Here is an 18,152-nt window from a genome sequence, read left to right on the forward strand (position 1 = left end):
CTCTCCTAATGCGTCTCCTGTCCTAACTCAGCTGGCACACACACAGGTCTCTCCTAATGTGTCTCCCGTCCTAACTCAGCGGGCACACACACAGGGTGGAATCACAATCATTGTCATCATCATTTGGATTCAAGCTAATTTACAGTGTGAGCAGGAATATAAATTATCTAGCACTAATTATGCTTTTTGTACTGATTGATACAACCACCAATCCATGTATCTTGATATGGAAAATAGTTATGCACCATCTCTACAACACGATTTAGATGTAATTGTTAAAAGAGCTGAAAACACTGTATAAAACATGTATAAACACTATACTAGCACATTACAGAACGTGCTTAGAGCGGCAAACATCAGTAGAAACAATAACAAAACAAACTCCCCACCCCTGTTTCAGTACAAAGCTGAGGGATGGGGAGGAATAGAACCAATCTCAAATTCACAGACACAGCTGTGGATGCAAGGACTGACCATCCATGATATGAAAATTATAGTTTTAACCATGTTTTGAGGCTATACAGTGTTTGTTTAAATTTACTTTGTTTACAAACATTGGAGTAAAACAAACTTATATTTTGGGTTCTGATGGAGTATGTCAGTTGAACTAAGCTCATGAGGCATTTATAAATTATATCCTTCAAAAATCAATGGGTAAATATCATTAATGTATAAGTCCAAAAAAAGATGTAGTAACTGCAGATTACCTCTTTAAACATAGAGTTCGATTTTTTGGGGGCCCTACTGGGCCACCGTCCCTTCTTTCTCTTCCCAGGTATCTGTTGAAGCCAGACTTCATGCGTCGCTCAGACAGGATGTTTGACCCCTTCTCAGAGACACCTGTGGACGGGGTTATTGCTGCTACCTGCAGTGTACAGGTATGAGGTCAGGAGTTCAAAGTTCACAGCACAGAGAGGGAGATGGAGGTACAGTGCCTTGCGAAAGTATTCGGCCCCATTGAACTTTGCGACCTTTTGCCACATTTCAGGCTTCAAACATAAAGATATAAAACTGTATTTTTTTGTGAAGAATCAACAACAAGTGGGACACAATCATGAAGTAGAACGACATTTATTGGATATTTCAAACTTTTTTTAAAAATCAAAAACTGAAAAGTTGGGCGTGCAAAATTATTCAGCCCCCTTAAGTTAATACTTTGTAGCGCCACCTTTTGCTGCGATTACAGCTGTAAGTCGCTTGGGGTATGTCTCTATCAGTTTTGCACATCGAGAGACTGAAATTTCTTCCCATTCCTCCTTGCAAAACAGCTTGAGCTCAGTGAGGTTGGATGGAGAGCATTTGTGAACAGCAGTTTTCAGTTCTTTCCACAGATTCTCGATTGGATTCAGGTCTGGACTTTGCATTGTTGCCAAAAAGTTCAATTTTGGTTTCATCTGACCAGAGCACCTTCTTCCACATGTTTGGTGTGTCTCCCAGGTGGCTTGTGGCAAACTTTAAACACTCTTCTTGCCACTCTTCCATAAAGGCCAGATTTGTGCAATATACGACTGATTGTTGTCCTATGGACAGAGTCTCCCACCTCAGCTGTAGATCTCTGCAGTTCATCCAGAGTGATCATGGGCCTCTTGGCTGCATCTCTGATCAGTCTTCTCCTTGTATGAGCTGAAAGTTTAGAGGGACGGCCAGGTCTTGGTAGATTTGCAGTGGTCTGATACTCCTTCCATTTCAATATTATCGCTTGCACAGTGCTCCTTGGGATGTTTAAAGCTTGGGAAATAGTTTTGTATCCAAATACGGCTTTAAACTTCTTCACAACAGTATCTCGGACTTGCCTGGTGTGTTCCTTGTTCTTCGTGATGCTCTCTGCGCTTTTAACGGACCTCTGAGACTATCACAGTGCAGGTGCATTTATACGGAGACTTGATTACACACAGGTGGATTGTATTTATCATCAGTAGTCATTTAAGTCAACATTGGATCATTCAGAGATCCTCACTGAACTTCTGGAGAGAGTTTGCTGCACTGAAAGTAAAGGGGCTGAATAATTTTGCACGCCCAATGTTTCAGTTTTTGATTTGTTAAAAACGTTTGAAATATCCAATAAATGTCGTTCCACTTCATGATTGTGTCCCACTTGTTGATGATTCTTCACAAAAAAATACAGTTTTATATCTTTATGTTTGAAGCCTGAAATGTGGCAAAAGGTCGCAAAGTTCAAGGGGGCCGAATACTTTCGCAAGGCACTGTAGATGGTTTTTTTTGTAGTGTATCTGCATATGATCACCGTATGAATAAGAAACAAAGAGAGAAAGCAATACAGTTGAAGTCAGAAGTTTACATACACTTAGGTTGGAGTCATTAAAACTTGTTTTATTTCACAAATTTCTTGTTAACAAACTATAGTTTTGGTAAGTCGGTTAGGACATCTACTTTGTGCATGACACAAGTCATTTTTCTAACAATTGTTTTCAAACAGGTTATTTCACTTATAATTCACTGTATCACAATTCCAGTGGGTCAGAAGTTTACATACACTAAATTGACTGTGCCTTTAAACAGCTTGGAAAATTCCAGAAAATTATGTCATGGCTTTAGAAGCTTCTGATAGGCTAATTGACATCATTTGAGTCTATTGGAGGTGTACCTGTGGATGTATTTCAAAGCCTACCTTCAAACTTAGTGCCTCTTTGATTGACATCATGGGAAAACCTAAAGAAAGAAGAGAAGAAAAATGTTTTTGTAGACCTCCGCAAGTCTGGTTCATCCTTGGGAGCAATTTCCAAACGCCTGAAGGTACCACGTTCATCTGTACAAACAATAGTACACAAGTATAAACACCATGGGACCACACAGCCTTCATACCGCTCAGGAAGGAGAAAAGTTCTGTCTCCTAGAGATGAACGTACTTTGATGAGAAAAGTTCAAATCAATCCCAGAACAACAGCAAAGGACCTTGTGAAGATGCTGGAGGAAACAGGTACAAGAGTATCTATATCCACAGTAAAATGAGTCCTATATCGACATAACCTGAAAGGCTGCTCAGCAAGGAAGAAGCCACTGCTCCAAACTCGCCATAAAAAAGCCAGACTACAGTTTGCAACTGCATATGGGGACAAAGATTTTACTTTTTGGAGAAATGTCCTCTGGTCTGATGAAACACAAATAGAACTGTTTGGCCATAATGACCATTATGTTTGGAGGAAAATGGGGGAGGCTTGCAAGCTGAAGAACACCATCCCAACCGTGAAGCACGGGGGTGGCAGCATCATGTTGTGGGGATGCTTTGCTGCAGGAGGGACAGGTGCACTTCACAAAATAGATGGTATCATGAGGATGGAAAATTATGTGGAGATATTGAAGCAACATCTCAAGACATCAGTCAGGAAGTTAAAGCTTGGTCGCAAATGGGTCTTCAAAATGGACAATGACCCCAAACATACTTCCAAAGTTGTGGGAAAATGGATTAAGGACAACAAAGTCAAGGTAATGGAGTGACCATCACAAAGTCCTGACCTCAATCCTATAGAACATTTGTGGGCAGAACTGAAAAAGCGTGTGTCAGCAAGGAGGCCTACAAACCTGACTCAGACCAGCTCTGTCAGGCGGAATGGGCCAGAAATTCACCCAACTTATTGTGGGAAGCTTGTGGAAGGCTACCCGACACATTTGAACCAAGTTAAACAATTTAAATGCAATGCTACCGAATACTAATTGAGTGTATGTAAACTCCTGACCCACTAGGAATGTGATGAAAGAACTCAAAGCTGAAATAAATCATTCTCTCTACTATTATTCTCACATTTCACATTCTTTCAATAAAGCGGTGATCCTAACTGACCTAAGACAATGATTTTTTTTACTCTGATTAAATGTCAGGAATTGTGAAAAACTGATTTTAAATGTATTTGGCTATGGTGTATGTAAACTTCCGACTTCAACTGTACATGTGCTGAGAAGATGGGAAACCTGAAGCTCACTTGTGTGAAGTTAACTATTTTACAACTTAATGTTAGATGGTTCCTCACCATGAAAGTAGTCTATAGGCCAGGACAAAATGTACATCTGTGGTCCAGTTTTCTTTAAACAGCCATTACAAACTTCAGCTAACTTTAGCCACCGTTAGCTAAAAATCCATGTCAGTGATGTGAGCATATTACAAAAAATGATGTCCAATCATTTGGCCATTTTCCAAAAAGTTGTATTATATTGTATTTAATTGTTGTTTGACTGGATGTGTATGTTCTCAGGTGTTTTCTGGTCAGTTCCTGTCTGATAAGAAGATTGGGACCTACGTAGAGGTGGACATGTATGGGTTGCCCACGGATACCATCCGCAAAGAGTTCCGCACCCGCATGGTGATGAACAACGGCCTGAACCCCGCCTACAACGAAGAACCTTTCGTCTTCAGGAAGGTACAGAGGAGAGGAGAGAGGGAGGGATGGAAGGAGGAGAGGACATAGATGTAGATGGGAGGGAGGAGGAAAGAGGGATGGGATAGTATATGATATGAAGGGAATAGGAGGAGATTGGAGTAGGAGAGAGAAATGGAAGAGCGGGAGAGATATTAGACAGGAGAGACTGGAGAAATGGCTGAATGTAGAGAAGAAGACAGGAGAAGAAAATGTAGAAGGGGAGAACACTAGAAAGGTATAGGAAATGGAATAGAAAAGAATGGAAGGGAAATGGAACAGTTCATACAATGCTGCATTGGTTGTTTACTGGTAGGTATTGGAGTTTAACAGCTTAGGGAGTAGCAAAGGGAAGGAGGGGTGAGTTGGAGGGGATTGATGTCCCTGTGGTACTTAGAACTACTCCGTGTGTCTGCAGAGAAAGACAGGAGAGGAGAGGAGAGGGGGAGAAGGCATAGAGGGAAGAGCGGAGAGGAGAGGGGGAGAAGGCATGGAGGGAAGAGCGGAGAGGAGAGGGGGAGAAGGCATGGAGGGAAGAGCGGAGAGGAGAGGGGGAGAAGGCATGGAGGGAAGAGCGGAGAGGAGAGGGGGAGAAGGCATAGAGGGAAGAGCGGAGAGGAGAGGGGGAGAAGGCATGGAGGGAAGAGCGGAGAGGAGAGGGGGAGAAGGCATGGAGGGAAGAGCGGAGAGGAGAGGGGGAGGGGGAGAAGGCATGGAGGGAAGAGCGGAGAGGAGAGGGGGAGAAGGCATGGAGGGAAGAGCGGAGAGGGAGGGGAGAAGGCATGGAGGGAAGAGAGGGAGAGGGGGAGAAGGCATGGAGGGAAGAGCGGAGAGGGGGGGAGGGCATAGAGGGAAGGCATGGAGGGGGGAGAGGCATGGAGGGAGGGGGAGAGGGGGGGGAGAAGGCATGGAGGGAAGAGAGGAGAGGGGGGGGAGAAGGCATGGAGGGAAGAGCGGAGAGGAGAGGGGGAGAAGGCATGGAGGGAAGAGAGCAGGGGGAGAAGGCATGGAGGGAAGGAGGAGGGGGAGGGGGAGAGGCATGGAGGGAAGAGCGGAGAGGAGAGGGGGAGAAGGCATGGAGGGAAGAGCGGAGAGGAGAGGGGGAGAAGGCATAGAGGGAAGAGAGGAGAGGGAGAGAAGGCATGGAGGGAAGAGCGGAGAGGAGAGGGGGAGAAGGCATAGAGGGAAGAGAGGAGAGGGAGAGAAGGCATGGAGGGAAGAGCGGAGAGGGGAGGAAGGCATAGAGGGAAGAGGGGGGAGAAGGCATGGAGGGAAGGGGAAGGAGAAGGAGGGAAGAGGGAGAGAAGGCATGGAGGGAAGAGCGGAGAGGAGAGGGGGAGAAGGCATAGAGGGAAGAGAGGAGAGGGAGAGAAGGCATGGAGGAAAGAGAGAAAGGGGATAACAGATGTATAGCATGAGAGAGAGAAGGCAAGACAAAGAGAAGAAAGAGAACAAATAGAGGAAGAGAAGATTAGAGACAGAATGGGGATGAGAGGAAGAGAAGAAAGGATTAGGTTGAAGGATAGAACCAGAGAGAAAGAGTACAATATCTGGAGATAGCGAAGAAACCAAGGGAGAATAAAGGAGAGGGGTAGAGTAGAAAGGTAGAAAATAAAAGGAGAGATGTGGAGAGGGGGAAGGACCTTGAGAACAAATAGAAAAAGAGGAGATGGGGTAGAGAGAATGGAAAGAGAAGGAGGGATGTGGGGCAGAGACTGGGTGTGTGTGGGGAGGGGGGGTGTGTGTGTGTGACTCCAACTCCAACACACATCATCAGTCACAGCCTGCTGCCTCAGTGCTGCTGGACACACGCACACACACACACACACACACACACACACACACACACACACACACACACACACACACACACACACACACACACACACACACACACATACATACAGCTCCATTCCCTGGACACACAAACATACGTATTGCGCACACGCACACACACACACACACACAAAGCTCCTCTCCCTGGATGTGTGAATGTGTGCTTGCTGATGAGTTAATGGTTCTGTAATGGCCTTGTATATGGGCTAATGTTCGAAACAGATAGTGGAGAGCCTAGCTACAGTCTATTATCATCACTGCTGGGTATATGCTACTGTCATCACTGCTGGGTATATGCTACCGTCATCACTGCTGTGTATATGCTACTGTCATCACTGCTGGGCATATGCTACTGTCATCACTGCTGTGTATATGCTACTGTCATCACTGCTGTGTATATGCTACTGTCATCACTGCTGGGTATATGCTACTGTCATCACTGCTGGGTATATGCTATTGTCATCACTGCTGGTCATATGCTATTATCATCACTGCTGGGTATATGCTACTGTCATCACTGCTGGGTATATGCTATATGCTACTGTCATCACTGCTGGTATATGTATATCACTGCTGGGTATATGCTACTGTCATCACTGCTGGGTATATGCATTATCATCACTGCTGGGTATATGCTACTGTCATCACTGCTGGGTATATCACTGCTGGGCATATGCTACTGTCATCACTGCTGTGTATATGCATCACTGCTGTGTATATGCTACTGTCATCACTGCTGGGTATATGCTACTGTCATCACTGCTGTGTATATGCTACTGTCATCACTGCTGGGCATATGCTACTGTCATCACTGCTGGGCTGCTACTGTCATCACTGCTGGGTATATGCTACTGTCATCACTGCTGGGTATATGCTGTGTATATGCTACTGTCATCACTGCTGGGTATATGCTACTGTCATCACTGCTGGGTATATGCTACTTCATCATCACTGCATGCTGGGTATATGCTACTATCATCACTGCTGGGTATATGCTACTGCTCACTCATCACTGCTGTGTATATGCTACTGTCATCACTGCTGGGCATATGCTACTGTCATCACTGCTGTGTATATGCTACTGTCATCACTGCTGGGTATATGCTACTGTCATCACTGCTGGGTATATGCTACTGTCATCACTGGTGGGTATATGCTACTGTCATCACTGCTGGGTATATGCTACTGTCATCACTGCTGGGTATATGCTACTGTCATCACTGCTGGGTATATGCTACTGTCATCACTGCTGGGTATATGCTATTGTCATCACTGCTGGTCATATGCTATTGTCATCACTGCTGGGTATATGCTACTGTCATCACTGCTGGGTATATGCTACTGTCATCACTGCTGGGTATATGCTACTGTCATCACTGCTGTGTATATGCTACTGTCATCACTGCTGGGTATATGCTACTGTCATCACTGCTGGGTATATGCTATTATCATCACTGCTGGGTATATGCTACTGTCATCACTGCTGGGTATATGCTACTGTCATCACTGCTGGGTATATGCTACTGTCATCACTGCTGGGTATATGCTATTATCATCACTGCTGGGTATATGCTACTGTCATCACTGCTGTGTATATGCTACTGTCATCACTGCTGGGTATATGCTATTATCATCACTGCTGTGTATATGCTACTGTCATCACTGCTGGGTATATGCTACTGTCATCACTGCTGGGTATATGCTATTATCATCACTGCTGGGCATATGCTATTATCATCACTGCTGGGTATATGCTACTGTCATCACTGCTGGGTATATGCTACTGTCATCACTGCTGGGTATATGCTATTATCATCACTGCTGGGTATATGCTACTGTCATCACTGCTGGGTATATGCTACTGTCATCACTGCTGGGTATATGCTATTATCATCACTGCTGGGCATATGCTATTATCATCACTGCTGGGTATATGCTACTGTCATCACTGCTGGGTATATGCTACTGTCATCACTGCTGGGTATATGCTACTGTCATCACTGCTGGGTATATGCTATTATCATCATTGCTGGGTATATGCTACTGTCATCACTGCTGGGTATATGCTATTATCATCACTGCTGGGTATATGCTACTGTCATCACTGCTGGGTATATGCTACTGTCATCACTGCTGGGTATATGCTACTGTCATCACTGCTGGGTATATGCTACTGTCATCACTGCTGGGTATATGCTATTATCATCACTGCTGGGCATATGCTACTGTCATCACTGCTGGGTATATGCTACTGTCATCACTGCTGGGTATATGCTATTATCATCACTGCTGGGAATATGCTACTGTCATCACTGCTGGGTATATGCTACTGTCATCACTGCTGGGTATATGCTACTGTCATCACTGCTGTGTATATGCCACTGTCATCACTGCTGGGTATATGCTACTGTCATCACTGCTGTGTATATGCTACTGTCATCACTGCTGGGTATATGCTACTGTCATCACTGCTGGGTATATGCTACTGTCATCACTGCTGAGTATATGCTACTGTCATCACTGCTGGGTATATGCTACTGTCATCACTGCTGGGTATATGCTACTGTCATCACTGCTGGGTATATGCTACTGTCATCACTGCTGGGTATATACTATTGTCATCAAGGTAAATGCTACTGTCACTGAAAAGGGTATGAATCTTAACTCTGTTTCCTATTTCTCTCTCTGTCTTTCGCTCTCATCCCTCTCTCTCTCTATCTTTCTCACTCTCTGTCCCTCCCTCCCTCTCTCTCTTACAGGTGATTCTGCCAGACCTGGCTGTGCTGCGTCTAGCTGTGTATGATGACAATAATAAGCTGATAGGTCAGAGGATTCTACCATTGGAGGGTCTACAGGCAGGATACAGACACATCTCTTTACGCAACGAAGGGAACAAGCCTCTGTCTTTACCCACCATTTTCTGTAACATAGTGCTTAAGACCTACGTACCCGAAGGCTTCGGAGGTGAGGAGACACACTGACACACACACACACACACTCGCCACACACACTCGCTCCCTTGCAAATACACAGTTGTACTTTCTCTTCAGAATTGTAGGTTAGGGGCAGCAGAAGGTGTGTGTGTGTGTGTGTGTGTGTGTGTGTGTGTGTGTGTGTGTGTGTGTGTGTGTGTGTGTGTGTGTGTGTGTGTGTGTGTGTGTGTGTGTGTGTGTGTGTGTGTGTGTGTGTGTGTGTGTGTGTGTGTGTGTGTGTGTGTGTGTGGTGTGTGTACCCCTATTGGTCTACGGATGTGTGCTACTGAACTCTTTATTATTCACTCATAAACACTTGAGTTTGGAGACTAGGGTTGCAACATTTTGGGGAATGTTCGGAGGTGGAAACTTTCTGTGGGTATTAACGGGAATATATGGGAATTAACAAAAAAAATATACAAATGAATATTCATTTAAATGTAGATGTTTTTTGCATTGGATATATTTACCATATCATACGGAGACAGAAACATAAACATTTTATCTTATCATATGTAGACATAATTGCAAATGATTAAATCCTTCCAATATACATTTTAAAAACAATTTAGTTACGAATTAAACTTTAATTAAATGAGTTGACTCTTCACATGGGATGATTTCACTGAACAACAAAAGAAATGGAATATGGAAAGATCCCCGATGATCCATCACATCACATCTGTAAAATGATAGTCTAGAAACTAAAGCTTTGGTTGTCTTCCTCTCAGGGTTCCATGTCTCCTCCCTGGACCTCCTCAATGTCCACCTCTTGAACATCAGACTCTGAGGCCTCATCTTCACTGTCACTTTCCAACCTTGTTGAGGATGGCTCATTGTCAGGCTCTAAAAGCCTCAGATTTGCCTGAATGGCCACCAATGTTTCAACCCTTGTACTGGTCAGCCTGTTGTGTGCTTTGGTGTGTGTGTTACCAAACCAGTTGCACTCTGAGGCGGCTGATGTTGGTGGGATTTAGAGGATGATGGACTGTTCTGCCTTATTATTATTCGACCATGCTGGTAATTAATGAACATTTGAACATCTTGGCCATGTTCTGTTATAATCTCCACCCGGCACAGCCAGAAGAGGACTGGCCACCCCACATAGTCTGGTTCCTCTCTAGGTTTCTTCCTAGGTTTTGGCCTTTCTAGGGAGTTTTTCCTAGCCACCGTGCTTCTACACCTGCATTGCTTGCTGTTTGGGGTTTTAGGCTGGGTTTCTGTACAGCACTTTGACATATCAGCTGATGTAAGAAGGGCTATATAAATACATTTGATTTGATGGAGGCAACAGGGGGAAGAGCCTCAGATCCACAGAGTCCCTTAAACCAGGTGGCTGATGAGATATGTTGGCACGACTGCAATATTGCATCTCTATCCCAAAGCCCTTGCTTGGAAGTGTACTTCGCCAGACTGCCAAGAACCTTGCCCTCATCCAGGCCAAGGTGGTGAGACACAGTAGTGATGACACCATAGGCCTTGTTGATCTCTGCACCAGACAGGATGCTCTTGCCAGCATACTTGGGGTCCAACATGTATGCTGCGGCGTGTATGGGCTTCAGGCAGAAGTCTTCATGCTTTTTGATGTATTTCAGAACTGCAGTTTCCTCTGCTTGGAGCAACAGTGAAGTGGGCAGGGCAGTACGTATTTCTTCTCTTACATCTGCAAGCAGAGTCTGAACATCAGACAGGATGTCTCTCTCAATCCATGCAATGGCTACTGCTATAGCTTTCAGGAGTTTCAGGCTGCCCACCACTCTCTCCCAAAATACATCATCCAGGATTGTCCTCTTGATGGGGCTATCCATATCGGCAGACTGTGATATGGCCATATCTTGGAGAGACTCCTTCTCCTCCAGGAGACTGTCAAACATGATGACAACACCACCCCAACGGGTGTTGCTGGGCAGCTTCAATGTGCTGCTCTTATTCTTCTCACTTTGCTTGGTGAGGTAGATTGCTGCTATAACTTGATGACCCTTCACATACCTAACCATTTATTTGGCTCTCTTGTAGAGTGTGTCCACTGTTTTCAGTACCATGATGTCCTTGAGGAGCAGATTCAATGCATGAGCAGCACAGCCAATGGGTGTGATGTGAGGGTAGGACTCCTCCACTTTAGACCAAGCAGCCTTCATGTTCACCACTGTCACCAGTGCAAATACATTCTGTGGTCCAAGGTCATTGATGACTGCCTTTGGCTCATCTGCAATGTAGGGACCGGTGTGTCTGTTGTCCATTGTGTCTGTGCTCTTGTAGAATACTGGTTGAGAGGTGGAGATGATGTAGTTCATTATTCCTTGCCCACGAACATTCGATTACCCATCGGAGGTTATTGCAATACAGTCTGCTTTCTCTATGATTTGCTTGACCTTCACTTGAACTCTGCATCCAGCAAATGAGTAGATAAGTAGTCTGGTTGGAGGGGTGTATGCTGGGAGAAGAACGTTCAGAAATCTCTTCCAATACACATTGCCTGAGAGCATCAGAGGTGAACCAGTTGCATACAGAGCTCGAGCAAGACATTCATCAGCATTTCTCTGACTACGTTCCTCCATTGAGTAAAAAAAGCATCTGAATCCAGGAGGACCATGAGCTATCGATAAGGTGTCTGATTCATCAAGAGGTTGCTTGTTGTGAGCGCTGAAGGAACTGTTTGCACTTGGCCAGATGATTCTGCATCTTTGTTGCGTCCATTCACATATGATTTGGCACAGTATTTGCAAATGTACACAGCTTGTCCTTCTAAATGTCTCCACAGATCAGATATTGCCCGTGGCATTTTCCTCTAAAGATTAGAAAACAATTTGTTTAAAAAAAAAAAATCTATGTACAGATGAATAGTTAAGCAGTTAGATTAAACAATTGCTTTGTAAAATAAATGTTTTAAAATGAAACATGTATGGAAACAGGTGAATTAACACTCCTCAGTTAGCAGTCTCAAGCAAGCGAAAACCCACATGGTAGCAAAAACTAACTAGCAAAAATTGTTAACAAGTTAGAAATGATTTAAACACACTTTGCTATAGGCTACTATTTACTAGTTAACAAAAAATAAAGTACGTCGTTTAAAATATATTCACCTCACGCAGTATTGTAATCAAAACTTACCAGAAAGCATGTAGTCCTTGGCTCAGGCAGTGTGGTAGTGTGGGCTCTATAGCATCTCATTAGTGTGCAAGATCTTGAGAATCAGCTGTACATGTGATGGAAGAATGCACTGTGCATGCAGAGGGTTGCAATTCCATTGAATTGGGGATAGTTTAACCAAAATATGCCACAAGACGTAGAATTGCCTTATGTGTATCCCACAAAAAAAGGTTCACTGTTATAAGCTAACTTTTTTGATGAATTTTAGAAAAATTCCCGGGCTTAACTGCCCATGGAAAAAAATTCGGAAATATTCTGGAAATGCATCGGAAAGTTTCCGACCCTTTGCAACCCTAGTGGAGACCGTGTGTGTGTGTGTGTGTGTGTGTGTGTGTGTGTGTGTGTGTGTGTGTGTGTGTGTGTGTGTGTGTGTGTGTGTGTGTGTGTGTGTGTGTGTGTGTGTGTGTGTGTGTGTGTGAAGAGCTGGAAACGTGTGCTTGCGTTGTCCCTTTCTCAGCTGGTCTTTTGTCTTTCTCTTTCATACCACACACACACACACACACGGTACAATTTACATCTCCGTTAAATTGATTCATAGTAGATACTGAAGTGGATGCAGAAGGCTCTGGGGAGAGGGAAGGAGATGAGAGGGAGGACAGAAGAGGAAAGAAGAGAAGGAGGTGAATAGAGGAGAATTTGAGGAGAGGAAGAGAAGAAGAAAGAGGGAGATTAATTATTATATTTATACATTTTTGTGGGTGCTTATATTTGTCCTATGAACATGTGTGTATTAATACGCATGTATGAATTGTAAATTTGTTTACATCCCACTCTCCCTGGGACACCCTCGGGGGAGTGGGTCACGGCCAGGTTCTGAAGAGGATGACAAGAGACAGTTAACTGTCCCTCCCTCCTTCCGTCCCTCCGTTCAGGGTGTGCTGCCCTACAGTGTATTCTACATCAGAAGTAATGACACAGAGCAAATGAGGATGGTAGCAGAGCAAGTGTAATAGCCACTTATAGAGAGACACAAACATGGAGATACACAACATATTTGACTAGTCCTTAAGCCAAGCCAAGGCAATCATTATGATGATAACCCATAAGCAGTGTTGAAAGGCTGTGTGAATGTTTCAAATCCAAATAATGGGAGCATCATTCTCTGTCTTTTGCAGGAGGCTTTCATATTATCTACTCAAATATATACAGATGTAGGATTTTAATTTGATCACCCTGTTGCAGGAGAATTGCAATGCAGGAAATGTAGAACTTGTAGTGTATTTCAGGTTTAAAGTATTTTAAGTTTTTAATTTCCAATTTGAAATTTCAGACTTGATTTTCCCATATCAAATATTTATCAACACATATAAAAAAAGTTATTTTCCTACTGTGAGAAACTGGCTCAAATTAAGATCCTACATATGTACCTGCTTAATTTCATTCAATAGAATGTTGCTACTGCAGTAGAACGTTGTCATCTTTGCTTGTCTTTCTGTATAATGACTGTGTTTAGACTGCAAATAACGATGGAACCTCAAGTACATCAAATATGACAATACATTACATTGAAGTTCCACCACTCCATTCCCGTCCAGTTCAGTGTATTGATTAATGTCCTGTCTTCTCTCTAGCCATCGTGGACGCCCTGTCAGACCCCAAAAAGTTCCTGTCCATAGCAGAGAAAAGAGCGGACCAGATGAGAGCTCTGGGGATTGAAACGGTACATGTAACATACTGTATGTGTTGTAGCCAACTGGTCTATTGTGTGTTGGAGTTGGCTACAGCACGTACATTACCGGTCCAAAGTTTTACAACACCGACTCATTCAAGGGTTTTTCTTTATTTTTACTATTTTCTACATTTTAGAATAATAGTGAAGACATCAAAACTATGAAATAACACATATGGAATCACGTAGTAATCGTGTAGTGTTAAACTAAATTAAATATATTTTGTATTTGAGGTTCTTCAAAGTAGCCACCCTTTGCCTTTCATGACAACTTTGCACACTATTGGCATTCTCTCAACCAACTTCTCCTGGAATGGTTTTCCAACAGTCTTGAAGGAGTTCCCACATATGCTCAGCACTTGTTGGCTGCTTTTCCTTCACTTTGTGGCCCGACTCATCCCAAACCATCTCAATTTGGTTGAGGTCAGGCGATTGTGGAGGCCAGGTCATCTGATGTAGCACTCCATCACTCTCCTCCTTGGTCAACTAGCCCTTACACAGCCTGGAGGTGTGTTTTGGGTCATTGTCCTGTTGAAAAACAAATTATAGCCCCACTAAGCCTAAACCAGATAGAATGATGTATCGCTGCAGAATGCTGTGGTTGCCATGCGTGTTAAGTGTGCCTTGAATTCTAAATAAATCACAGACAGTGTCACCAGCAAAGCACCCCCACACCATAACACCTCCTCCTCCATGCTTTATGGTGGGAAATACACATGCGGAGATCATCCGTTCACCCACACAGCGTCTCACAAAAACATGGCGGTTGGAACCAAAAATCTAAAATTTGGACTCCAGACCAAAGGACAAATTTCCACCGGTCTGATGTCCATTGCTCGTGTTTCTTGGCCCAAGCAAATCTCTTATTATTATTGGTGTCCTTTAGTAGTGGTTTCTTTGCAGCAATTAGATCATGAAGGCCTGTTTCACACAGTCTCCTCTGAACAATGTTGAGATGTCTGTTACTTGAACTGTGAAGCATTTATCCTCTGCATCCTCTGTCCACCTCTGAATTTGAGGGTTTTCGAGCATGAACCGCCTTCCCCAGATCTGTGCATGAACCGCCTTAAGGTCACGCCACAGCATCTCAATCGGATTCAAGTCCGGACTTTGACTAGGCCACTCCAAAACCTTCATTTTGTTTTTTAAGCCATTCAGAGGTGGACTTGCTGGTGTGTTTTTGATCATTGTCCTGCTGCAGAACCCAAGTGCGATTCAGCTTGAGGTCACAAACTAATGGCCGGACATTCTCCTTCAGGATTTTTTTGTTAGAGAGCAGAATTCATGGTTCCATAAATCACAGCAAGTCGTCCAGGTCCTGAAGCAGCAAAGCAGCCCCAGACCATCTCACTACCACCACCATATTTGACTGTTGGTATGATGTTCTGTTTCTGAAATGCTGTGTTACTTTTACGCCAGATATAACGTGACGCACACCTTCCAAAAGTTCAACTTTTGTCTCGTCAGTCCACAGAATATTTCCTTGGGGATCAGCAAGATGTTTTTTGCCAAAATTGAGAGGAGTGATTTCTTGATTCAACAGGCCTGGCAGTAATCAGGCCTGGGTGTGGCTAGTGAAATTGAACTCAGCTTTCCAAAAAAATTGATTAACCCCAGTAAATTCATGATTTAACAAGGGGGGCAATTATTTTGTCACATAGGGTCATGAAGGTTTGGATAGCTTTCTTCCCTTAATAAATATCATTGTCACTTGAAAACTGCATTTTGTGTTTACTTGGGTTATCTTTGTGTAATAGTCAAATTTGTTTGATGATCTGAAACATTTAAGTGTGACAAATGTGCAAGAAAATAAGAAATCAGGAAGGGGAAAACAGTTTTTCACAGCACTGTATGTCCATGTAGGTAGGGGTAAAGGTGACTAGGCAATCAGGGTAGATAATAAACTGTATCAGCAGCGTATGTAGTGTGTGTGTGTTTTGTGGGTGTTTGTTTTATGGGTGTGAGGGTATGTAGTGTGTGTGTGTGTGTTTGTTGTTCTCATCACAGTATAGGATAAGGTTGAAGATGAGTTGCTTTGGCTACTGGTTTAGTAGTCTTAGTAGCTATCTACACTCTTAGAAAAAAGGATTCCAAAATGGTTCTTCGGCTGTCCCCTTTTTGGTTCTAGGTAGAACCATTTTGGGTTCTTCAAAGAGTTCTCCTATGGTGACAGCTTAAGAACTGTTTTAGGTTCTAAATACACATTTTTTTGTCCCTGAGTAGTAAAATGTGCTTTGTGATGGGTAGGAGAAACTACAAAAATCACTGTCCCTCCATCTTTATGGAAATGCAGTAATGATTGAAAAGTGCGTGAGAAAGATTTCTGTCCATAGACCTGAAACGCCCTCCTCTCTTCCTGTCTCTCTCTTTCTCTTTTCTCTCCCTCTCTCCAGAGCGACATAGCAGATGTGCCAAATGAGAGTTCGAAGAATGACAAGAAAGGGAAGGTAAACGCCAACGTGAAGACCAACTTGACGCCACAGACCAGCTCAGACCCGGCTCAGTCTTCTACTTCTGCCCAGAACAACACCACTGACACCAAGAAGGGTACGACACACACACACACACACACACACACACACACACACACACACACACACACACACACACACACACACACACACACACACACACACACACACACACACACACACACACACACACACACACACACACACACACACACTAACACACACAGACCAGTTCGGAGCTGGTCTAGACCTCTACAGTACATCACACATCTCACTCACATTGACACAATTGAGCTGTTTTTCCATTTCTGTCTTTGTAGATATAAATGCACTGGTGCCTCATGTGAATATTGATGACTTGAAACAGATGAAGGTGAGGCATAGGTTACAGTTACCCTGATTGTTACTACTGACCCCTAATATCTGACCCCTACCACCTATATCCTGCTGATACAACTGACCCCTAAAATCTGACCCCTACCATCTATATCCTGCTGATACCACTGACCCCTAATATCTGACCCCTACCATCTATATACTGCTGACCCCTGATATCTGACCCCTACCACCTATATCCTGCTGATACTACTGACCCCTAAAACCTGACCCCTACCATCTATATACTGCTGACCCCTGATATCTGACCCTTACCACCTATATACTGCTGATACTACTGACCCCTAATATCTGACCCCTACCATCTATATACTACTGACCCCTAATATCTGACCCCTACCACCTATATACTGCTGATACTACTGACCCCTAATATCTGACCCCTACCATCTATATACTACTGACCCCTAATATCTGACCCCTACCACCTATATACTACTGACCCCTAATATCTGACCCCTACCACCTATATACTACTGACCCCTAATATCTGACCCCTACCACCTATATCCTGCTGACCCCTAATATCTGACCCCTACCACCTATATACTACTGACCCCTAATATCTGACCCCTACCACCTATATCCTGCTGACCCCTAATATCTGACCCCTACCACCTATATACTGCTGACCCCTGATATCTGACCCCTACCATCTCTATCCTGCTGATTCAGCTGACCCCTGATATTTGACCCCTACCATCTAGTTTACTCCTAACTAGAACCTTAACAGTTCCCCTATTCCCTATTATAGCTTTATTATCTGGTAAATGTATTCACCAACATCATAAAACATGATCATGTTTTTATATAATTTGTTTATTTATCAGTATCAATAATATTTAACATCAGTCAGATGTTTCCTGTAGCACAAACAGAGGGTTGGTGCAGCACTGACATTCCTCAAACAGGCTTTGTCTAGTGTCTTTGAGCTTGCTGTCCTTAGTGAATTAAATCTGTTTTCAGTAATCTGTCTTTCCTCTCGCCAGACGTACCTTAAACTGATTAAAAAGCAGCAGAAAGAGCTGAACTTTTTAAAGAAGAAGCACGCAAAGGTGGGTTGATGTTTTAGACTGCCCGTACAGGTCCCAGAGCTGACACAGTACAGATCATTCATCCTGATGTCCACACACTGGAGGTCTCTCCTTTCATCATTCAGTGTTGTCTGAGCCCCACACACACACACACACACACACACACACACACACACACACACACACACACACACACACACACTTGAGTGCATCCTGTAACCTAAGGTGTTTGTCTTTGATCTCACCAGAGAGTG

General features: G+C 43.7%; 1 protein-coding gene across 4 annotated transcripts in view; it reads left to right on the forward strand.

Moving 5' to 3' along the window:
* LOC118377104 (1-phosphatidylinositol 4,5-bisphosphate phosphodiesterase beta-4-like) overlaps window positions 1-18,152 on the forward strand; it is a 65,773-nt gene that overhangs the window by 40,285 nt on the left and 7,336 nt on the right. For all 4 annotated transcript variants that reach the window (XM_052523950.1, XM_052523952.1, XM_052523951.1 and 1 more), the window contains 7 exons: window positions 776-878; window positions 4,209-4,373; window positions 8,966-9,170; window positions 13,900-13,988; window positions 16,391-16,544; window positions 16,789-16,841; window positions 17,854-17,919. In XM_052523950.1, the coding sequence (XP_052379910.1) occupies window positions 776-878; window positions 4,209-4,373; window positions 8,966-9,170; window positions 13,900-13,988; window positions 16,391-16,544; window positions 16,789-16,841; window positions 17,854-17,919 (835 nt within the window). The remainder of the gene's footprint in view (window positions 1-775; window positions 879-4,208; window positions 4,374-8,965; window positions 9,171-13,899; window positions 13,989-16,390; window positions 16,545-16,788; window positions 16,842-17,853; window positions 17,920-18,152) is intronic.

The sequence above is a fragment of the Oncorhynchus keta genome, chromosome 8 (genome assembly GCF_023373465.1).
Source record: "Oncorhynchus keta strain PuntledgeMale-10-30-2019 chromosome 8, Oket_V2, whole genome shotgun sequence".
Classification (NCBI taxonomy): Eukaryota; Metazoa; Chordata; class Actinopteri; order Salmoniformes; family Salmonidae; genus Oncorhynchus; species Oncorhynchus keta.